This window comes from Poecilia formosa, unplaced genomic scaffold, assembly GCF_000485575.1.
Source record: "Poecilia formosa unplaced genomic scaffold, Poecilia_formosa-5.1.2 Scaffold49, whole genome shotgun sequence".
NCBI lineage: Eukaryota > Metazoa > Chordata > Actinopteri > Cyprinodontiformes > Poeciliidae > Poecilia > Poecilia formosa.
Window position 1 is genome coordinate 1291588 of NW_006799988.1, and position 23146 is coordinate 1314733.

A 23146-nucleotide genomic window follows, 5' to 3' on the forward strand; every position below is an offset into this window, starting at 1 on the left:
GAATTCCAGAAATAGCTTCATATAAAAATAAAAAAAGGGATCTAGTTGCAGCTCCAAGTTGATTAAAAATAAAAGCAGAAAGGTTCGTCTTACCTTTCGCTTAAAAATATCTTGATGAAATTTGGGAAAATATTCTGTAGACTAAAGTGAAGCCGTTTTTCTTGTTATGTCAGGTGCAAAACAAACAGAAGGTTTCAGAAAAAGGAGATTGAATGTGGTGGAGGTAGTGTGATGGTCTGGAGTTGCTATCACTCTTTGAAGACTTCAAGATGCTGTAGTTGATGGGAGAGCAAAAAAAATATTGTTTTACTCAAAGTAAAGTGAACAGCAAAGTGAATCCTAAATCCTTTCTGGACAGTTTCTGGACAGTGTTACTGCTAACCAAGCTAATGCTTCTGAATTATCTGGTTTGAATATATCAAAGCATGTCTTTATGTATAGCATGTAATTATCTTTAAAAGTCAGTTTGATAAGCTTCTGAGAGCTCAAATTGGCGGCCCAGGTTACCATAGCGAAGGAAATTGCAGCATTCGGTCTCATTCAGACTCAAAATTCACTCAAGCTTTGTCTGGAAAGCCTGCTATTGAGGAAGGATCTGTAACTCTTAATTATACGCTTCAGCAGCCATGAGCACTTCAAAGCTTTTCAGCCCACATTTGTGACACTTTCTTTTTTTTTGTTCGGCGTGAACGATTTGAACATGCAGGTGAACTGCAAATGTGGTAATTTTATATTTTCCACAAAAAAGGGGCCAAACTGAAAAAAATAAAATAAAATAAAATAAGATAAATCATTTTGTATTGAAGCAAATGAGCCAGATGGTGTCAATGAGAAAAGTACTTACAGTTCAAATCTACACAAGTGCTTTAGAAACACTCAAATGTCTGTCAGAAAAGCTGTAGGAAATATAAAAAAATAAATGCATCATTACTCAGTTTAGAAATGATCCCAGTCGTAAATGCATCATTCATGCTGGCAGGTTTATTCTGTAACACACCACCACAAGAAGCAGAAAACACACAAAGCTAACATGGAATAGTGGTTGTCTTCCCAGAGCAATGAGCACAAGGCAGAACATCAGAGAGTTAATTAAAATAACTTAAATTAGACAAAAAGAACAATTCTTGCACCTTTAGACTTTTTATATATAACTTTGCAAATAGTTAGAAATTTGCCAGGTTATATTATTCATGAGAAGCATTTTTTTTTACTAAATTAAAAGGATCAAGTAATAAATAATTTTCATTAAGAATAAATGTCTGTATTAGAATTATTTATTTTTATTATTGTTATTATTATTATTATTATGAGTCTGGTGTAATTTTATAATCTTGTCATGTTTTCATTAGCTGTGAATAATAATCATAATTAACAGAAATAAAGGTTGGAGAATATCATTCTGGGCGTTATTCTTCTCTATTATGTGTTTCACTTAGTAAGCAGTTACTGAAATCAATTAACATTTCAATAATCATAAATTAGAGTATTGCAGGACTTTGTAGGTTAAAAACAAATGGACAGACACTAGAAATGTTTAATCATATATAGAAAAATATATTATGACGCATTACTGTTTAAATAATCCATATTATATCAAACACTGATTTTAGACAGTGCAGAGCCAAATTGTTACAAAGTACCCGATTACTTATCCTTGAAACGGGATTAAGTGAATGAAAATTGAACGACTTCTCACGTCGCTGCTGCCACCTGCTGGACAAGAGAAGTACAGCTGGAATTCTATTGGTTGAGTAGTTGTGACGCCATCAAGAAAACAAGGAATTGAAACTACAAACTAAGCCTTTGTTTCGTTTTCTGTTGCTCCAGCACGTTTATGTGACTCCTTTACCCTTCGGTTTTATTAGATAAAGGTTTGTTTTTAACTTGTCCAGTTTGAAACTAAAATACAATGTAATTGATCCGTTTTAAACTCATGTTTCAACACTGCCATCCTCAGCATTTTCTCTGCTTTGCCATGCAGGTTGTTATAAACTGTTTCACTTTCCAGGTTTTCAGCTATGGGTGACTCTTCTCCACACCCCTTGGTTTTGATCGGAATGGGCACCAGCATTGCCTTCTCCGGTTTGTTTTATAACCTCTATCGGGGAAAGAAGGAGGAGATAAAACTGCTCAAGGCAAGTTTGGCCTCTGTTGTGAATCTATAAGGTAGCTGTGCCTTGTTTCATGGCGACTGAAATTTGTTCTCATTTTTTAGAAAATCCCAGTTTTCAAACCTGATGACCATTTACTTAAAGTGCTGAACGCATCTTCGCACAAACGACTCCAGTATGTTGCTGTTGAAGGTAGAAACCCGTCTCTATTATTATTATAATTATACTTTTGTACAATGTGAAGTTTTTGAAGACTTTCAGTTTTCTGTCTGTCTGTGTGAAGGCGTTGTTCAGGCTGATGGGGAGGTCCTGCAAAGCAAATTTGTCCCTCGATGCCATGGTGTGATTCAGAAGGTTGTAGTGGAAGAGCACTGGAAATACTGGAGCCATGTCACCAGGACTTGGTAACTATAACTCGCTCACAAAGGTTGATAATTTGAATATTCTGTTGTAACTACATCTTTCAGCGGATTTTAAGGAGAGCATAAATGTAGTCTGGCCATTGCTGTTTGATTGTCATCTCCTTTCAGTGCTCTGTCTGGGCTTTCTCCCATTAAGTTGGATTTCTTAGGTACAATTTCAACCGAGCCAATCAGCAGACAGTAGAAGTTGTGATTTTCTGCACAGTTTTAGAATTGTAGTCTGCCTGTAGTTTTATCGATGGCAGTGGAGGAAGTGAACGAAGCTGTTAAGTCTCTATAGGTCACACTTCCACATATCGAATCAACATTAACAGACACCTCGTTCAGCTCGGCACTCTCTGCAGTGGTTGCATACAGAGCAGGCAATTTTAGGTAAGCTTCATAGTGTCAAACCGGCACATTGTATCCCTCACAACCAAATGTTTAGCAATTGGGAAAAATGTAAAACTTCAACAAACACCTCCAGGAAGCAATTGTTTCTCAATAGCTGATGGTTCCAGACTGTCTGAACAAAGAAACCAGGCTAGCACAATTGTACTACAATACTTGTAAAAATACTTTACAGCACCTTCCTCCATTCTTTGGAAAATATCTCAAACTCAGGCAACTAAGACTGAAGGCATCCGAGAACATTTATTTCCAAGTGTTGCAACAGATTCTAAATTTGGTCTGGGTTATTCTGCCACACATGAATATGTTTTCGCCCAAGTCATTCCACTGTAGCGCAGCTGGAAAACAAAACCTCTGCTGTATCAGAGGAAGCATGATGCTGTCACCACCGTGTTTCACAGCAGAACTGAAGTATTCAGTGTGGCGCGCAATGGTATTTCTTAGGAGTTCATTGCCTTTTCTTGTACTCTCAGACTTTCCCACCTGAGCTATGGATCTGTGAAGAGACTTGAATGTTGTTTCTATGTTTTTTTCTAGGTTTTAATGAACAAGAAAGCTAAAACTACAATGTCTCTTTTAAGTCATTGCAGTCATTTTTGTGACTTTAATGTGTAATTTGTAATGTAATTTTCCTTCCGCTTCACAATTCCTCATTATATTCAATTTGTCCATCAAACTAAATGTCACTTAAGTGTAAATATCAGTCATTTATAACAGCTTCTATTTCAGGAACTCCCGGACAATCAACAAGAACGAGACCAACAACTCCGTCCCCTTCAGTTTAGTCCAGCCCGGTTCTTACATCGCCGACGTTCACGTGAAGGTGCAGAACCCCCTGGAGGCCTCGGGGTGCTACATGGAGAGGGTTTACTCCAAAATGAGACACGCTCAGGAGGGTCTGGCGGAGATGGTGGCGCAGGGTCTGAGTGGCGAGAAACCCGTGGCCATGGTGGAGAGCGAACAGATGCTGCGTGTGGGAAGCAGCCTGACGGGGCTCGGAGAGGTGGTGCTGGAGGGAGGCCGGGTGGTCAGCCTGCGGGCCCCGCAGGACGGACGCAGCTACATCCTGCTGCCCAGCGACTACAGGAGCTTCATGGACAGACACGAGGCTTCGGCCAGCATGTGGAAGACGCTGTCGGCTGTGACCGGCCTCACCGCGGCTTCTCTGTTCGCCGGCATCTTGTACAAAGCGTTCGGAAAACCGGACGACAGACCCAGATAGGCGCAGACCTCCTGGTTTAAAACTGTGCCTAAAGTTTCCACTCAGAAAAGAACAAAAAAAAAAAACAGCCACCATTCATGCTTTATATTCCTATTAACCGCAACACCGAAACGTATTTTAAAGATTTTAAAGCACAAGTGGACCAATTCAAAGCTTTTGACCTTAATGACAGTTAGTGCTATGATTAGTGACTACCGAAGGACATAATGTGAACATACTAATTGATGTGAAGCAACACAAGCTTTTAGTTGCATTATTTTTGGGACATTTTTACTGCTTTTTAATCAAGGAAACAAGTTTTTCGTCTAATAAAGGTGTACCTTTAAATACATTTTGGTGAAAATGTTTTTGCAGCTTTTTCTGCTCCAAAGCGTATCTACAGGTTTCAGTAAGTCAAATTTAAGTCATTAAAAACATTAAAACTTCACATTTAACTTTAATTAAAAACTTTTAAATTAAGGTTTGGATTCAAAAACGAAAAACTTATAAATTCATCCCTGGAGATGAATTTGCAATGCAACAAAGGTCTAAGTAGGCTTAACTAGCGTAGCTAGCTAGCCTGGCTAGTTAGTTAGCCTAACTAGCTAGGCTAGAGGTCGCCTCAACCACTTTGAGTCAAAAAGAACAAAGTCAAGATGTCTGAGTACTCAAACTTTTCCCCAGGCAGAATTAAATAGTCCTGCCACAACAAAATGTAAGGCCTGTTATTGACATATTTAAGGCCAAATTACATTTTTAAAAAGCAAAAGACTTTTTAAGGTTGTACCCAGTCCAAGCATACATTTATTCCAATATTTTTACTGTGAATCTTATTCAAGCTTAATAATTTTACCAGTGGAAAATGATTCCAGTCCTTTTGCAGAGATAGATATTTGTGACACACGATAGGACTGTTTTAATTTATAGTCTTTTTGACTCCAAACGAAAGAGAAAAGTAAAAGAAATGGTGACGCTTCAGTCTGAGCAGACTGACTGCCTGTTCTTTATTCTTACAAGCATTATGATCACAAGAGTTTTGGACGCGAGTTAGATGTCTGTGATAATAATGGATGTTTGCTTTACCTGCAGAGAGCAGATTCTGCAGGGTGTTGAAGCTGCTGCATCCGTCACACGGCAGCGTATGCTAAAGAGTTCATAAGTTAAAACTATCACTAAGTGCTCCACGTTACTCCCCATCTTCTTCTGAAGACTCCTCGGCCTCTTCCAGCCAGTGGATGAACTTCTGAAGCTGGAAATGGACATCAGAAATCAAGGTCACATATACTGATTTACTGAAGGTTTGGGGATGAAGACAGAGGCAGTGACTTTTAAATATTTCCAAAAAGGGCATTTCAGGAGTAAATCATAATATGATGTTAATAATAAAAAAGAAAGTAGGCAGAAGAAAAGCTTGAGCTGCTCAAGCTCTCGCAGCTGGCTAAGCAAGGTTGTTGGCATCGACTGACTCACTCTTTGGTTACCTAGCAATCAGCTGTATCATCCAGCCCTAAGTTGTTATCTCAGTGTTTTCTTGACCCGAGTTCTGACTCACCCCCTGGTTCTTTCGGAGCCGTCTGCTTGCGTCTGTCGTGGCTCCCTGAGAAAACCAGCGCAGTATCATCTCCTCCTCCAGGATCTCTAGCTCGTACATGCTCATGAGGACCTTAGATGCAAACAGCACAACGCATACAGACTGGATGGCCATCGCTTAAATGATAACATCAGTTGCTCTGTTTGGTCGTGCCGTTTGGTCCTGACCTTGACCATAGCAGGCCAGTGGCTCTCCTGCTCCAGAAAGTGTTCCTCAAAGGCAGCTAAGCAGTCTAGGTGGTCCTGGGCTCTCTTCACATAGTTCTTAAAGACTGGTGCCCATTTCTTCAACAGCTAAATAGAAAGGGAGGGAGAAGAAGGGGAATTAAAACTACAGTTCTCTACCAAAACTGATGAGAAATGTCGGGTGCGATACATACGGGTAGAAGCAGAGCAACGTATTGTGAAGGCGTGAGGTTGGGGCCCTGCTGCTGGAAGGGGTACTCCAGCACTACGCTGGTTAATATCTGCATCACCTCCTTCAGACTGATGTTGTAGGCGTACCTGGAGACAGACAGACGTAGAGCGAGGATACACAAAAGGTTGTGGAGGAAGCGGCTCGACCGTGAGCGGGTTAGGAGGTTCGGCTCACTTGAGAGAGTTGATCTCCAGCACCAGGTTGTCGCAGCCGATGTTCTCCTCCAGACCTCGCTGCAGAGTCCCCATCACCTCCATCTGGAAGACTGCAGCACAGAAAACCACAATGATAATTCTCTGGACTTCAGAGTAACAGATGCCTGATGTTTCTCATGCCAAACCCCCTGTCTCTTCTCCAGACTCATTTAAATACGCATCTTAAATTAGATATTTTTGGAAAATACTTCTGCAGTGGTATTATTGTAAAATCTTCAACATATAATATGCATCACCCTTATTTGTTAGCAGTTTTGTTTTAGACAGAGGTCCCCAAGTTTCGTTTTCTCATTTTTTAATATGAAGTTCAGAGGCGCCACCTATTGGTGAAAAGAAATGGAGAGTAAAAGTAGCATGCTGGTTGAAGGTGTAGCTGCTTCAAATCAGTTTTGACCAATGCAAGTTGTGTCTCTGCTGCTGTTATTTTCTGTTGTTTTGCTTGGAAATATAAGTTTAGCTTAGTGATAGCTACTATGCCAATGGTTAGCAATTTATAAGACAAGTTTTTCACCATTCGGTTTTAGGGATAATTCTTTGTTCATCTGTTTATGACCAGGAATATATATTTGAACCATAAACCTCATGATAAATGTATCTGGTCTATTTTAAATTGTTTGCTCACCGTTAATTGACCGCATAATTGGATGTAAATCAGAAACCGGCTAATTAATGTTGGTAGGTCTGTGTACTTTTTAAGCTGCAGTTCATTTGAATACTTGTCAATTATGTGTAATAAACTTCAGCTTTAACGTTTTTTACATTGTTTACCTTCCCAAAATAATGTCTCAAATATTTTTTCCCCAAAGTGTTTTGTTTTGCTTGTATTTTATTTTTGTTGCCTATTTTATATTTTGGCAAAAATAGGTGGTGATTTGTTTTTCTTTTTTTTCCCCAAAATCACTTTTGCCCTCACCTTTAACGTCGTCCATCTCAGGTGAGGGAATCATGAGGTCATCGGGGCCGTCAGGTTCACTGTCCTCGCTGTCGCTCTCAGGATCTGGGTTCAACACCAAACCTGGCCGACAAAAAGCAAACCCTCATGAGGACGAACATCCTGGGACCGGCCAGGGTGAGACGCTGAGAGCTGCTCTCCTACCCCACAGGCACTGGGACAGCTCCTCTTCCTCCGCGTCATCCAGACCGCCAGCTTTCCAGACATAACCTTTCCCCTCTGCTCCAACCTCCGCTGGGTTAAAAACTGCAAGGCACGTTAAAAACGCACTTTATGCCACTGCATGTGAACTACTTCAGAACACACGCGTATCATGGGGAAATAATACACACTTTTCTGTTTGGTTTTGTCTTTGCTCTGCCCGACCTCGGCATCATCACTGAGGAACTCGTCAGCGTCGTCCTCCTCTTCCTCGTCTGGGTGGTGCATGGACACCACGGTTCCTTCTGGCAGAGACATGTTGGGCCCGATCACCACCTGGAAAACGGTTCACGCCGATCATCACAAATGTGTTCATTTACGATTTATCGCCGATACGTAGGGCTGGGAGGTAAAACCTCAATATAAAAAGATAAAACACCAAAAACCTGCTGCTCTAGTTATTTTAACTGATCTAACACAGATATGTGTGGAGTCGTTTAGCATCGTCGGCTCCTCAAAACATCAAACAGGGTTTCTCCCAGTGCATTTATAAGCCTGGCGGGCCTCCAGCCTTTACTTGTTCCCCCACTAGGCTAAGCATCGTTTGTTTATCTATTACAGATTTTTTTTATGCACACCACTAGCCGTGATGGTAAATAATGGTTAAAGTGTTTCTTCAGTGACAACTTCAGCAAATAAAGTACCAAGTCACAGATAAAGGGCCAAAACAGTTTGGACACTTGAAACAAAAAAGTGTCTTGAATGACAATAGTAAACAACTTAATTAATTTTAATTGTATTTTCTGGGGGGGAAACCCTGTCATTACATTTCAATGACCAGACATATGTTCACTTACATTATATGCCAGGACACACTGCTTATTCAGGGTCACGCCCTCTTTGACCTCGGTCTTGTCGCAGACCACAGACTGTCTGATCGCCACGTTACTGGCAATGTGAACATCATTCCAGATGTAGGCATGGTCCAGGGTTACATTGTCACCTGGATCAGAAAAAAAGATACCGTTTATCCCCGCAACCTCCACAACTCTTCCTCCCCAGACACACTGCTTAGAGAGCTCACCAATGGTGCAGTTGTCGCCAATGATGCTGTTGGAGATGCAGCAGTTGGCACCTATGCTGGTGTCGCAGCCTATAAGAACGTTTTCCACCATCTGGCTGCCGTGACCCAGGCTGACCCCGGATCCCCGGTAGACATTGTGGCGAGAGTAGGTGCAGCTGCGTCCCTCCTGGTCCGTGAAGTTGGACTCCGGCGTGAGGGGGTAAAACCATCGACGCACAAAGTCCGAAGACACGGAATCGTACATGAGCAAGTTGGAAACTCGGACGCCATAGCCGTCTTTGGTGACGTGCATGTGGATCTGATTGCCGAGGATCTGTAACCCGAGACAAAGAATTAGAGCCACGGTACTATGGAAAAGAAAAAATAAATAAATATATATATAAAACATGAAAATCCTGAGCAGCACCTCTTCGTTGACCAGTATTCCTCGGACGAAATCGTCCCTGGTTTGGTAGTCAAAGTTATCTGTAAAAAGTTCAGCAACCTGAAAGGAAACAAGAAGGCTCACACGTTACCTCAGCCAGTCACAGAATTAGGGTCTATCTGGATTAAAACTGACCTGCGGAGAGCAGATACTGATGTGGGAGTCCAGGAGGTCATGCCTGATTTCAAACTCATCACTCCCACTGTGGAAAATATTCTGAGAAACAGAATCAGCTTGTCAAAAAGAATCAATTCTCCTTCAACATTTAGATATCTTGTGTCATCATCACAACCACAAACGTTAGAGCATTTTAGTAGGATTCTATGTAACAGACCAACATTGCATGACAGTAAAGTGGCAGGAAAAGGAGCTCTGGTAGGATGAGTTTAAAACTGAACATGTTGTATAAAATGCTATGTGACAAAATAATCAAGCACCATGAATCCACTGTCTTCAAACAAGATACAGGTTTCAGACAGTCAAATTTAAAACTTTTTCAGACCTTTCCAATGCCACCTACTTTGATGGAAATTAAAGACAAAAAAATATTTAAAAAAAAAACTAAAAAAACGGGATGGTTGAGGAATTATACTGTATTACAATTAAGCATAACAAAAATCATGACATTTTTGCTAAACATTTTAAAAATATGCATCCCTTTCACAATTGTGTATTCTATTGTGACATCAAACAATAGAACACCTTAAAGTTTGAGGATTTAATGTTAGAAAATATAAAAATCCTCAAGGAATATGATAATTTCTCCACAGTAATCTTTTTTTTTTTTTTAATAGACGGTTACCATCGGAAAGTGTAGCTTCTTTAGCCCCTGTGTTTTCTGGTAGTGTAAAATCTGCTGGCTCTTGCTGTCCATCGCCACGACGACATCATCTTCTTCACAGCGGGACCTATGACCCGGCGAGGACTCCTTAAAGATCATTGTCATGACCGAAATGTTCTTGTCCATCTGTCTCCGATGCCTGCGGAGCAAAAGATAAATAAAATTACCCAAAAGTCGTAATCCCTTATCACTTAATCCATTTTAAGCTCAACATTGGTGCGGGTCTCATACCTGTGATGCTGCAGGGCTTGACTGATGTCGATGTTGGACACCACATCTCCATAAACCAACACAAAGTCAGAGCGCACCAGAGACTTTGCATCAACATCCCGAAGCACATCACCAAGGGAACGGTACAGCTCTGATGTGATGATGTGGATCGTGTTAGGAGAGGAGGGTCTACACCACTTTGACTTCCTGTAGGACAGAGTCAGGTTCATCTCGACATCTTAGCTTTGAACAAAAGTCACACACACAGACACGCACGCACACACGCACACACAATGGATACACTCACAATAAGTGGGCCTTGATTTTACTGGCCATCCAGCAGCAGAAGACGAAGGTTTCCTGCACCCCGGTGGAGGTGAGGAACTCCAGGGTGTAGTCGATCATAGCAGCGTTTCCCAGCGGCAGCAGAGCCTGACATTAGAAGAAAGGGTGAACATAGTAAAGAAGTTATGAAACTGCTTTTACATATAAACACGTCTTAAACTTAATAAAACTTCAGGCGTCTGTTGTAAACATCCAACAACAAGCTTGCATCTGTGTGACTGAATCTCTCCTTTCAGCATGGACATCACTCAGTTAGCCTGTGTTAGCACCGTCAGCTAGCACAGCTCGCTGCCTACCCGCGGCTGGTCCTTGGTCACCGGGAAAAACCTCCGGTTAAAGCTGTCAGCGACTAAAACGGCCTGTAGCGGCTGCTCCTCCTCCTCCTGCTCCCCGGCACCTTTCCTCCCAGTAAAGCCGGAGCTTGAGCGGCTCTGTTTTCCCCCTTTATTAGCCATGTTTGACTCCCAGGAGCCCAATTATGTCGTCAGAAACAACTACGGTGGCGGAGAAGGGACAGTCTTCTTTTTTTTTTTGGTGCCGCAGGTGCATGGCAGAAAACTGTGAAAACAATAGTTTTGACGGTTGTTTTCACAGAAAATAATTTAAAATAACCGTCAAAACTCTTTTTTTTCTCCCCGCTTATTTTAATTAGCCATGTAAAAACATTTAAATTCGTCATGTTCCTCAAGAAATGTAGTTTTTCTCCTGCAGCTCACATAACTGTCATTGAAGCTGATTGCACAGATACCTACGACAGCGCATCGCTCTAAACTCTCGCATATTGATGAGAAAATGGACTGAAATAACACCTGAGAGGCAACTTTTAAAGATATTTGTAAAATTATCATGTTTCTTTACCAGGGCTGGCCCAAGGTATAAACAAACTAAGCAGCCGCTTGGGGCCCCAAGGCCTCAGTGGACTGATTTTTTTTTTTTTTTTAGTATTAATTTCTATGTCATTATAATATCTGAAATACACAATTTCAGTATGAAGTGATTTGTTTTTACAATAATATATGTTTGATAATGTGCTGCACAGTGGTGCAGTTGGTAGAGTTGTTGCCTTGCAGCAAGAAAGTTCTGGGTTCAATTCCTGGCCCCGGTCTTTCTGCATGTGCATGCGTGGGCTTTCTCCAGGTACTCCAGTTTCCTCCCACAGTCCAAAAACATGTCAGCTAAATTGGCCTCCCCAAATTGCCCCCATGTATGCATGGTTGTTTGTCTCTGTGTTGCCGTGCAACAGACTAGCAACCTGTCCAGGGTGTACCCCACCTCTCACCCAGAACGTAGGAGGTAGGCAGCAACCCAACCTCACTAAGGGATAAGGGTGTAAAGAAAATGGATGGATATTTGATAATGTATATAGAAATCATACAAAAGGTCTACTTTTTTAGAACATGTGAAATAAGACAAAACTAACTTACAAGTAACTTTTAAGAAGCTTTTTTAATAATATTATTTTTTTTAAAGTTCTAGTTCCACTGACAGATTATACTTTTAACAAGATATTTTTCCCATAAGTTAAATAATCTGCCAATCGAACTAATACTTCTTTTTAATCCTCTGTTGTTTGTAAAACAGACAAAATACACATAAAAAGTAAAAATGAAGTGCAGTACTAACTGGTGTATCAAACCAGAAATCAAGGACATCAAAATTACTGGCAAAATAAAACACATTCAGATTTGCTGTAAAAAATAAAAATTAAAAAAAAGTTATTCACAACTTGATTTAAATAACTGTAAATGTCCACATCTTAAATGAGTAAATCAAATAGCTAATTTACTTCAATAACATTAAAAGTTGGCCCCCATATGGATTCCTTGCACACAATGTTATACATTTACAGTATGTGAAATGTTCTTTGTCATGTCCAGTAATGACAAAGACTGCTGTAACAGATTTGCAGCCAAAAGTCTGTTAGCAGATGTTTTTACCATGTCTCTATAAAGTATTAGAAAATTCACACAAAAACCTCACTAAGGCAAAATCTAACATAAGAAAATATGTTTTAAAATGCACAGAAAAGATTTGGGTGTTTTTAAAAACATATTTGCTTTTATTTGCAAAAAACCTGGACTATTATAAATTACTGAATCTGAAACTTCCATCAGGAAAACAACTGAAAAGCTAAATTCTATAGCTAACATCATCAAAGGTCGTTCATTCCATAGACATAATATAAGAGTAGACCCGCATTGGCTGCTCCGGCGCAGGAAATACGGCGGCCATCTTGGAGCGGTATACCCTCCTACTTTGCTCATCCAAAACAGGAGAAGATGCCTCAGCACTGAGGGATATTGTTGTTCAGATCGATGGACTAATGATCTGAGGGCTCGACAAACAACATTTCACAAGTAAGATGGACATATTATTGTGTAAATTTTGTGATTAGAATATTACTTTACTGTATTTATGTCCACCGGCGAGATACCAGCTAATATTAGCTATAGTGCTTGGTGTAATACCGGGGTTCAGCACGAAGCCCCGCTATGAAGGCTAACTGAGATTCCGTAAATCTAAAACATTAATTATTCTCTAACATTGACTTAGATTATCTGACACAATAGCCTACATTAGAAATGAAACAATGTAACATATATTATAAAACTTATATTATGTGTTATAACATTCACCAGCAAAGTTTACACAGGTGGTAAAGACTAGTATTTATAATTCTTTCACTCTGTCAAAAGTAAGATACTTCCCGTTTTTGTTTTGAAGGTTTCCTAAAGACACGATGTGAGGAAGAAGAGGGAGATATCTTTAGAGAGAGACGGATTCACTGCAGGACGGATGAATCTCGCATCGGATTTTGGACTCAATCTCATCTGCTGAGTAACAAAAAAGTAAAAAAAAAAAGCGTGTTATGATCGATTAAATGCGCTGATACGTAATTGTGCCTGCTAAACACATCACGCTGAGTGGAGTGGTGGACCGCTCCAAGATGGCCGCCCTAAATCTCATCAGCGACAATAGGCGAGAGCGGTCCATGAGGCGTCTATTCTTATGTTTATGGTTCATTCAAGCCCCAGTAAGTTGTGTCGTTTTACTGTAGATATGTGCAGCGGTTTTTTTCTGTTTACATTGATGACGTAGTTTATGTGATGCTCTCATTTCGACAGTCCAATGTGGTTGTCAGGTTTCATGAGTCATATGGTACTTACTTCCTTTGCTCTTCTGCCATCTTCTCTGTATTAAGTGTTTCGTCATGGTGCTATTTCTATATTTCTAAATGCCAGCTCAGCTTTCTGTAGTAACTCAGTGTTCCACCATCATTGTAGTTTTTAACGGCCTGCTCAGCCCTCCTCTGTATTAACTCAGTGTTCCGCTATGAATGAGAGCAGTATGAGAGCATAGGACGGCAGTTGGTTTCAGTTACACTCTGCATTTCGGCAGTTAAAAATTTCGCTCGTTTCCAACTTTTTACGTCGCCATTTTTACTCGAAACCCCAAGAAAAATAATAGCCCTCGATCGAGCCGCACGTTTTGATACCTTTTTTTTTGTGGGAGGACACGCAGCGGTACGAGCCGCATTAACAATAACCTATAAATAGAACATTTCTGAAGAAATTTAACCATGGCCTGCCAAAGTGTTCCTGTCATTTGGAACCCATCGTTCTGATGCTAAACATTAGCGTCAGTGCTAAAGTAAGTTACATACTCAATAACATGTGGACAGTCACAAGCATTCAGAGCAACATGGACTTACTCCATTCAGTAAGTTAAAATTTGTGTATAAGCTCAAATTAGCCAAAATGCTAATGGTAGCCTAAATGCTGCCAGTGGCATGTGGGGTATAATCAGCATGTTGTCTTATATTGACTTCCTCCATTCAGTGTGCTAAGCATGACTAATAAATAAACAAAATGACTAAAAAGATTATTTTAGGGAAAAGTCTACTGCTAATGTTTTGCTAAAGATAAAGCACTCTCTTCTGATTTTTGTTTTTGCAAAGGTAAAAATCAGATGTTTACTTCATAGCACTAGGTTACCAGAAAACACTCTCATCTCTTAGCAACAGATTAACAGGTATTGTTATTGTTCAAAAACATAAGATTTCCTCTGCTGTTTTGAATTACTACTTACATTACTTACTACTGTAGTTGTCCAGTTGGTGAATTTTTCAGAAAAGTGAAAATGTTTTTTTTTTTTGTTGTTTTTTTCATTAGTAGTAAATAATGACAAAAAATATAAAACAGACATTCAACACAAAAGTAAAAATCTGATTTATACTTCGTGACAGTTCGCTACTAGAAAAATCGCTGGTTTCTTAGCAACACATTAACAACAAATATTTTTGTTCAAAAAACAAGATTTCTTCTGCTCTTTTGAAATACTACTGAAGTAGAATTGGGCAGTTGGCGAATTTTTCAGAAAAGTGAAAGTGGTTTTTTTTTTTTGTTTGTTTTTGGTCATTCTTTTTTAATATATTATAAAACAGACATTCAACTCAAATGTAAAAATCTGATTTATTACTTTGTGAAGAAGTATAAATCTTTTGATGTGCAGCTTATGTGCTTAGACACAAGAAATTTACAGTTGGAAAATTATGTAAAAATAAAAATCAGATGTTTACTTCGTGACACTAGGTTACCAGAAAACGCTCTCAACTCTTAGTAACAGATTAACAACAAATATTGTTATTGTTCAAAAAACATATGATTTCCTATGCTCGTTTGTCATACTACTTAAGAACTGCAGTTGGTGAACTTTTCAGAAAGATGAAAATGTTTTTTTTTTGTCATTGGTGGTGAATATAGTATGAAATATTCAATGCAAATGTAAAAATCTGATTTATACTTCGTGACAGTTTGTTACCAGAAAACAACGTTCATCTCTTAACATCAAATTAATAACAAGTAATATTCACAAGTATTATTGTTCAGAGATTGGAGAGCCCAACCCAGAGTCCCCAGGCTCAGCTCCCTCAACAGAAGGCATGTTGGTGAGATTGAGGAGGTCTTCGAAGTATTCCGCCCACCGGCCCACAATATCCCAAGTTGAGGTCAGCAGCACACGATCCCAACTATAAACAGTGTTGGTGCTGCACTGCTTCCTCCTCCTCAGACGCCAGATGGTGGATCAGAATCGCCTCGAAGCCGTGCAGAAGTCTTTCTCCATGGCCTCTCCAAACTCCTCCCACGCCCGAGTTTTTGCCTCAGCGACCACTCGAGCCTCATGCCGCTTCGCCTGCTGGTACCCATCAGCTGCTTCTGGAGTCCCACAGGCCAAAAAGGCCCAATAGGACTCCATCTTCAGTTTGACAGCATCCCTCAACGAAGGTGTCCACCAACGGATTTGAGGGTTGCCGCCGCGACAGGCACCAACAACCTTGCGGCCACAGCTCCGATGAGCCGCCTCGGCAATGAAGGCACGGAACATGGTCCACTCAGACTCAATGTCCCCATTTCCCCTGGAATGTGTTCGAAGTTTTGCCAGAGATGGGAGTTAAAGCTTCGTCTCACAGGGGACTCCGCCAGACGTTCCCAGCAGATCCTCACAACACGTTTGGGCCTGCCAGGTCTGACCGGCTTCCTCCCCCACCACCGGAGCCAACTCCGAGGGACATCCTCGGATTTTGCTGCCACCCTGGAATTAATGTTTTGAAGTTTTTGCTTCAAATCAAAGATTTCTTCATGGAGCTTTTTATTCTCTGCTTGCAGTCTCTCCAGTTCTTCGGACTTCTCTCTCAATGAAGCCTCTGCATTTTGTCTTATTGTCTTATGTGTCCGTTCAAGGAGCACAATTAATCTCACCATGGCATCATAATCACTTTTCAATCACTTAACTGTTACTCTGGCTTCCTCCAAGTTGAAATTTAGAGACCTAATCTTTTTTTTATAATGTTCATTTTGATTTACCAGGATCTCATTTTCTGCTTGCCAGCTGCTTGCATTGTTGTTTTGGCAACCAGTGAGGCGCTCGATTTTCGTCCTCAAGCTTTTTGAAGCTGCTCATTTTCTTTCTTCATCTTCACGGGGCTCTGCTGTAACACTTTTATTTTTGCCAACAAGAAATAATTTTCCGCCATTGCACTTACATCTACGTTTGCCCAAACGTTTTCTGCCATTGCTCTTGCTGTCTGGGTCACACCTAAAACTGCAAGTTAATTTCATTGTAAAATGCAGCAAAGCATGGCTTTCCCTACCTGGAACAATGAATATGATATTTAGCTAGTAACAATAAAGGATTTATGAGAAACTCAGAATTGTTAATAAGCATGCTTTTAGTGAGGCCAAGTAGGACATCAATCAATTTATATTGTTTATTTCTATGATTTTTTGATTATGTGAAATGTTATGTCCAGTAATGACAAAGACTGTTAACAGATTTGCAGCAGAAAGTCTGTTTGCAGACATTTCTTCCATGTCTCTATTATAAGGCATTTGAAAATTCACACAAAATATGGCAAAATCTAACAGACAAAAATATGTACAACTAAAATCATCAAAGGTCGTTCATTCAAGCCTCAGTTAGCTGCAGTTAGATCTGCAGTGGCTTCTTCTGTTTACACTGATGATTTAAGTAGTCACAGTTTAATTTAGTTGGGCTACACATAATAACCTGAAGAAATAATTAATTGTCATTAATAAGCTTTAATTAATGACAATTGTATTTAATCAATCTGGTTACATGTGCTTAAATCAAAGATTTAAAAAAAAAAACTGAATGGTGGCCTACACAAGAGTTATTTTCAACAATAGTAGACAGTTCCTGATCAAGCTTTAAATCAATACTTAGAAAAGACTTTGGTGAAGAAAAATAAAACTCTTTTCCGGAACATCTGAACTCAACATGTTCAACTTTTACAGAGACAAAAACATCTGGCTCATGTCACGCCTAAGTTTAGACAAAAGCCTTCATTAGCAGCTCTGCAAAAGTCCAACAGTTTTTCACAACGCTCTCGTCCGCCTCATGCTGCGAACTGCAATCTTACAGGTGGTGGCTGGCGATCTTCTTGGCGTGCGCCAGCACGGAGTTGGATCGTGAGGTTTTGCTAAGCCACGAAGCTGGGATTCCTTCAAGCCCAATCTGAAAAATCCAAACCAAAGACATTAAAAAAAGAAAAAAAAAAATCATCAGACAAAAGCCAGGGGAGAACGAGAGACTAGAACGAAGAATTAAGAGACGGTCACACCTGGGCTCCAACGCATGCTCCGATGAAGGAGGCTCTGCTGCAGGTGCACCCTCCACAGCTCATGGTGTCTCTGATGGCCGCCTCAAAGTGCTCGGCTGTCAGGACTCCATGCAGCGCTGCCTGGAATGCACCTGGCAAACCTGCAGTGAGTATTGCACCCGTTACTTGTCTGATCCGAGTCAGGCTGGAGTTTAGTGAAGTTGGTGGAAGCTGGTTAAACATACCTCATGTGTTGGGAAACACAGCGGGGATCAGTTCCTGTGGACGCTTCGACAAATTCTCCTTCACTTGATGAATGTGCCCTGAAAGCCGCAGAATGGGAGGAATATGAATAGGGCTGAAACGATTAAACGGATTAATCGGCAATTGAAGTAATTCTCAACAAATTTAGTTACTGATTAATTGTTAATTGGAGCACACAGACTTAAAAAAGACAGTGCTGGAAGAATAACACACTCAGAGCACTAATTAAGCCAAAACTTTACAAAAAATAAGGAGTTTGCATTTAAGATAAAATATTTATCTGTGATTAAGTTCTAACCAAAACTCAAGTAGTTTCAGCTACACCTGGTTCAAATTCTGTAAAGAAAAAGAAAAGAAAAAAAGAAGAAAAACTCCTACTAAGCACATTTTGCTATCCAATTATTAACTGGTTAATCCAAAACCTAGCTAACATTTATTAGCCCTACACTGTATTGATGTGTGGCATATTTTTACTTGGTTCAAATTCTGTAAAAATCTGAACAATCTACTACCAGACATCTTTTGCTATTCAGTTATTAATCGGTTAATCCAAAAGATACTCAATAGATCAGCCCTATTTATTATATTTAAGTATTGATAAGTCAAGCAGAAAGGTCTGAGCTTTTTCCCTGTTGATAGAGTTTTTTATCTGCAGATGCATCCTTTGCTACAAATGACAAAGCATTCACTAAAGAAATGTGGTTATTGCATTTCATACAATAAAATGTTTATTTTCTTATTCAAGAAATTATTTGTATTAACTGTTAGTTTGCATATTAATGTGTTTTAATACTGAATAAAAAGGATTAAGTGGTTAAATAAAAATGTGCAGAATGTACACATTTGTTTATGCAATTCATCGATTGTCAAAATAATCGATAGATTAATCAATTACTGGGATCATCATTACTCGCAGCCCTAAATATAAGATACCAAATGAGGGAATACTTCCAATCAATACAAATGTTAAACAGCTCTTTATCTTCACGTCCAGACAGGTTTTGTTGAGGCAAATTGTTGCACAAACCTTTCACAGAATGAGGAAGCATGGTGCCTTAAATCCCATGATTCGGTCTCGTGACTTCAAGAGAGAAAGCAGCAATGCCTGCAGAGTTCACTCACCGATCACTGCTTTGTCCAAGTCCTGTGGCTGCTTTCTGCTGGGGTCACTGAGCTGATTTAGCACTACATCCACCACATTTGGGTCTGGACCAGTCAGGATAAAATGCTCCAGAAACCTGAGGCAAGAATCCAGTTTGTCGTCTAAGATGTGGTGCTTCGCGAAAGCTTTCACGCTACTTGAACACACACCAATCCCCACAGTCTGGTGGAAACGCTACCCTCAACACGCGACAGTAAGCTCAAGTAATCAAACGGTGCTCGGGGGCGTACAGACCTTGCGGCCGCCAGAGTTTCAGCGACACATTCGTCGTTGTTCTGGGTGACTCGGATGGCCTGTTCAACTTTTTCCAGCATGTCCGGTTGTCCGGCGTAAAAAGCCACTATAGGAGCCAGCTTGGCTATGCCGTCAATCTGACAGTCCGTCTCACAGCCTGCAACGAAAACAACCAAATGCTTGAACCCAACGTGCCTCTTAAGATCAAGACGTCAACCAGTGAATGTCCTTTACCTGTCTCCTCTTTGCCCGCATCGACATTCTTTAAGAAACTCTTCAAGCTTGCTTGTCTCCATGGTCCTTCAATCGGCAGCTGAGGTCTTGGGCCTGGAAATAAAATAACGTCCATTAGTATCACATTGATAAAGCAACTTTATTAAAAATGTTACCCATAATCATATTAAGTGCACAGATTTCTCACCATTCCGGTCTCGGTACGGATCATTGACCGGGGTGTCATACTCTGACCCTGGCCCAAAGAATTTCAGTGTCCGCTGCTTCAGATCATCAACATTCAGACCTGGTAAGAAACGTCTATAAAGTCTCACGCTGGTGACAAAAAAGGAGTTTGTCTCAAATACTTAATGAACTTTTAGTAATAATCACCATCTTCTGTATACAAAGTATTTACTCTCATTTTAAGTCCATGAGTGTTAAAAGTAGAACATCGAATTATGACATAAAAAATAGGCGAGCCCCACCTCCACACTCTGAAAGGGACTCCAGCAGCACATACGCCTGGTCTCCGTAGCAGCTCTGCTGGCCCGTCTGCCTCCGGTAGAAGGGATTGGCCGACTCGGAACGGAACTCCGGGTTTGGATCCTGAGCCAAGATCCCCTTCAGTTTCTGGAGATCATACACCCAGTGGAGGGGCTGAGCTGCAGCGGATGAATCACACGTACAATTTTCATATAATCATATCAAAAAATGAACCTCCACAATAATTGTATTTGATTATTTCTTAAGGATTGGAGCAGGGGAAAAACTTATGCCTGCAGCATCTGCAACAGCTGATCCAACAATGGCTCCTACTGCTCTGTTGGCCACAGCTGAAGTCATCTGTCAAGACAATGAATGCATACGATTCATTCTTGCCATATCATTGCCAACTAAGAGAAAAAAAGAACTCAAAACATTTGTATCTCTTGATCACATCGTTTAAGATCATCTTAAGAAAACTATGCTGACGATACACCTGAATGACCTTCTCGACATTAACTCAAAAGGTCTCAGTCAGTTATGCAGGACCAAAACTGAAATAATTAAAAATAAAAGCTGAAATGTACTCTTTTTTGTTTGTTTTTCCTTGACTCTGGCCGTCCTGGACTGGAGCTGGGCACCAACGCAGTAATAGTAGCAGTGATTAGAGGTCACTGACATTCACTCGTTCATTTATTTGAACGCAGGTTTAACGTGGTGAGGTTCTTTCCAGTACGCTGCTTGTGGTAGGATTGGCAGGTCAAACCTCATTGCGAGGTGGCTCAATCTACAACTATTCCGTTACTGTGACAGCGACGTTAAAAAGCTATTTAAGCTATTATTTGCATTAACATAGACTGAAGATCAAAAGTCTGACCTTAGCCCCCTTGTCAGTGGGTGGAAAACCTTCCGCGGGTTGTTTCAGCTCTCCAGTGTAAATAATTACTGTTTTATTGATACGTAAAGTTCCTGCAGCGTTATCAAACTTACCGTGCTGGTTCCCGCCCACACCGGAAGCAGTTAAGATAACCCCGCCCCCCACGTAGCGCTTTGTCCTGCGCCGATTCCTGATCACGTGATTAATACGTTTGAACACTTAGGAGCAAGAAATTCATTAAACCTATAATTTTTAAAGGCTAGAACTCCCATTAATTATATATACTATAAATATATTATATCCAGAGACGGGCAGAGCAGCCAGCAAGAGAGTAGGTCTACTTCAACATATTTTTGGTCGAGTAAAAGTAAAAAGTAATCCTCCAAGAATCAAAGAAGAATAAAAAAGTACTTCGTAAAAATACTAATCAAGTTCTGAATAACTGAGACAGACAAAAATACGAAGGTACCTGCAAATTCTGATATTTAAAGACTAAAATAAAACATCTGGAGCATTATAAAATGATTAATTTTAAGCAAAACAAAAAGCAACAAAAATACACTTTCCTAAATTTTGTTTAAATATGCAACTTATAACTAATATACTAGCTATATATGTGTTAGAATAGGTACTTTAAGTGACTATATAGAGAGTTAAGAGTGTCTTTGCTTGATCTGCAAATCACAGGCTCAGCAGATAGAAAATAACATAGAACATCGAAGCTCATTGTCAAAGAATAAATTTAACTTTAACATAAACTGTAGGTTTGTGTCTGGTGCATTTTTGGTTAAAGCATATTTTTCCTTTATTGAGTGAAATTATTCACAGTGCGGAGTAGAGTATGCAGAAACACTTCATAATAATATTACTCAATAAAAAGTCTGGTGTAGTAGTCATAAAAGCACGTTACGGTAAAAGTCACTCTAACTCTGATTAGGTCATAAATTGAGAGAGCCAGAGACATTTGTCGGCTATGGTAGCTTAATTTTGTAGTGAAGGCAAAATAAAAATGTCGAAGGTGTTTTTGCATTTCAATAACATGTCCATGATTTATGCACATTGTATATGTCTGTATTTCAGGATAAGCAGTAAAAGCTGAAAACATGCTGACCTTTGAGGAGGACGTGTTTAAAGTATCGTCTTTTGCATCTTCGGAATGTTCCTCAAGTTTTAAGAAGTCATTCGTAGCAACTGAGTCAAAACAACAGGTGTTTTAACGTTGGAGAACACCCTCTACTGGACAGCTGAGGGAACTACAGTTCCAGACATAACCACCAGGAAAACATTAAGTAAAACTGTAGTGTAAATTAGAAGTACGTTTAAAAATATATATACAGAATGGTGATCATAAGTGAATTCCAGCACAGCATACTAACCCACCAATTAGCTGTAATGTTATTTGATTTTTGCCCAATTAATGAAATTAGAATAGAAAACTCGTAATGAAATCTGTCACCACCTGAGGTGTAAATGACACACACACGCACACACACACATAAATCCCTCTCTCTTCTCATTTAGCCTCTGACTCATGCAACCCTAGATGTTTACAGTAACACGAAGAACCACATTTCAGCTTGAATTTCTACAGGTGCTGAGACCATCCAAGTCACTGCTGTTTCAGCTGCAGGCCAAACATCATCACACACACACAGATCCATCCATCTTGCTTTTGTACATCAAGCATGGGTTTCAATACAGAATAAAAGGGAAGCAAGATTTTTATTATTATTATTCTAACAAGACATTTGTTTTTCCATTAATATGACAGTTTTATGCCCTAAGAAACATTCATGTAAAAGCTAACTGACCATCAACCGCAGAACACAACTTTGTTAAAACACCACTGAGAGAAAAGAAGCAGAAACTCAACTTTTACTCCATATTTAACCATCAAATTGAACATTGTGTCAACTTTTCCCGCTGCAACATTGTTTATCTTGTTTCACACTCTTTCTAATTTTCTCCAACTTTTAACCTGTCTCTCCAAACGGTTTCTGTCCTTCCACTCAACTGTCTTTTATTCAACACTTGAACAGAGATTGTGTTTCACATTCAACATATAAAAAAGAAAGAACAAATTCAGGAATATTTGGAAGGCCGTCAAAGTATATTCTAGGACAATGATAGTTAACTTGGCTGAACTATATTATCAGGGATTAACTGTTCTTTTTGTTTTGTATTGTCGTTTTTATCAGCACTAGTTTGAGAGCAATCCGACAGGAAGGAGTTGGAGAGAAGGAGGACGACCTTTGGCAAGGGAAACGAGGGTGGGAGTCGAAATCATGACGGCATCATCGAGGTCTATGTCCTACGGTTCTCCTTGTGCGCCACGAGTCGCCTCAAACATTAGCAGCTAACTGTTTTTAATACTGCAGACAGAATACATCCAAAAGGTGAAAATCTTTTATCGTTATGTATCCACCGGACACTTATGCACTATTAA

At 40.0% G+C, this 23146-nt stretch overlaps 3 protein-coding genes across 6 annotated transcripts; 1 reads left to right on the plus strand and 2 right to left on the minus strand.

Moving 5' to 3' along the window:
• The first annotated feature begins 1626 nt into the window (after positions 1–1626).
• Positions 1627–4482, plus strand: LOC103138390 (mitochondrial ubiquitin ligase activator of nfkb 1-A-like). 2 transcript variants are annotated; one of them, XM_016671760.1, is made up of 5 exons: positions 1627–1871; positions 2017–2135; positions 2216–2303; positions 2395–2515; positions 3653–4482. In XM_016671760.1, exons 2-5 carry the CDS (start codon positions 2019–2021, stop codon positions 4143–4145), a joined length of 819 nt encoding a protein of 272 aa, XP_016527246.1. In that variant the 5' UTR covers positions 1627–1871; positions 2017–2018; the 3' UTR covers positions 4146–4482. The 2 variants fall into 2 exon arrangements, with proteins under 2 accessions (XP_016527246.1, XP_007552621.1); XM_007552559.2 differs by having other exon boundaries at positions 1628–1871; positions 2009–2135.
• A 610-nt stretch (positions 4483–5092) lies between these two features.
• On the minus strand, positions 5093–13615 carry LOC103138391 (translation initiation factor eIF-2B subunit epsilon-like). 2 transcript variants are annotated; one of them, XM_016671758.1, is made up of 16 exons: positions 13512–13615; positions 10307–10431; positions 10021–10206; positions 9751–9928; positions 9084–9164; positions 8931–9008; positions 8525–8837; positions 8298–8443; positions 7632–7776; positions 7444–7545; positions 7261–7362; positions 6307–6397; positions 6095–6218; positions 5883–6008; positions 5677–5787; positions 5093–5373 (listed from the first exon to the last, which is right to left on the minus strand). In XM_016671758.1, the coding sequence occupies exons 2-16, from the start codon at positions 10402–10404 to the stop codon at positions 5311–5313; spliced, it is 1944 nt and encodes a 647-aa protein (XP_016527244.1). In that variant the 5' UTR covers positions 10405–10431; positions 13512–13615; the 3' UTR covers positions 5093–5310. The 2 variants fall into 2 exon arrangements, with proteins under 2 accessions (XP_016527244.1, XP_007552622.1); XM_007552560.2 differs by lacking the exon at positions 13512–13615 and adding an exon at positions 10641–10848.
• A 2992-nt stretch (positions 13616–16607) lies between these two features.
• Positions 16608–20853, minus strand: LOC103138392 (crystallin J1A-like). 2 transcript variants are annotated; one of them, XM_007552561.2, is made up of 10 exons: positions 20814–20853; positions 20117–20183; positions 19826–20002; positions 19546–19644; positions 19359–19451; positions 19125–19281; positions 18851–18966; positions 17710–17787; positions 17486–17625; positions 16608–17379 (listed from the first exon to the last, which is right to left on the minus strand). In XM_007552561.2, exons 2-10 carry the CDS (start codon positions 20181–20183, stop codon positions 17281–17283), a joined length of 1026 nt encoding a protein of 341 aa, XP_007552623.2. In that variant the 5' UTR covers positions 20814–20853; the 3' UTR covers positions 16608–17280. The 2 variants fall into 2 exon arrangements, with proteins under 2 accessions (XP_007552623.2, XP_016527245.1); XM_016671759.1 differs by lacking the exon at positions 20814–20853 and adding an exon at positions 20701–20807.
• Between the last annotated feature and the right edge of the window lie 2293 nt (positions 20854–23146).

Coding starts and splice junctions, on each gene's coding strand:
- LOC103138390 (XM_016671760.1), top strand. CDS start 2,019: ATGGGTGACTCTTCTCCACACCCCTTGGTTTTGATCGGAATGGGCACC. Junction 2,304..2,394: donor CCAGTATGTTGCTGTTGAAG/GTAGAAACCCGT, acceptor GTCTGTGTGAAG/GCGTTGTTCAGGCTGATGGG. Junction 2,516..3,652: donor AGCCATGTCACCAGGACTTG/GTAACTATAACT, acceptor CTTCTATTTCAG/GAACTCCCGGACAATCAACA.
- LOC103138391 (XM_007552560.2), bottom strand. CDS start 10,799: ATGGCTAATAAAGGGGGAAAACAGAGCCGCTCAAGCTCCGGCTTTACT. Junction 8,444..8,524: donor TGGCGACAACTGCACCATTG/GTGAGCTCTCTA, acceptor TTTCTGATCCAG/GTGACAATGTAACCCTGGAC. Junction 6,398..7,260: donor TGAGATGGACGACGTTAAAG/GTGAGGGCAAAA, acceptor TCTGTGCTGCAG/TCTTCCAGATGGAGGTGATG.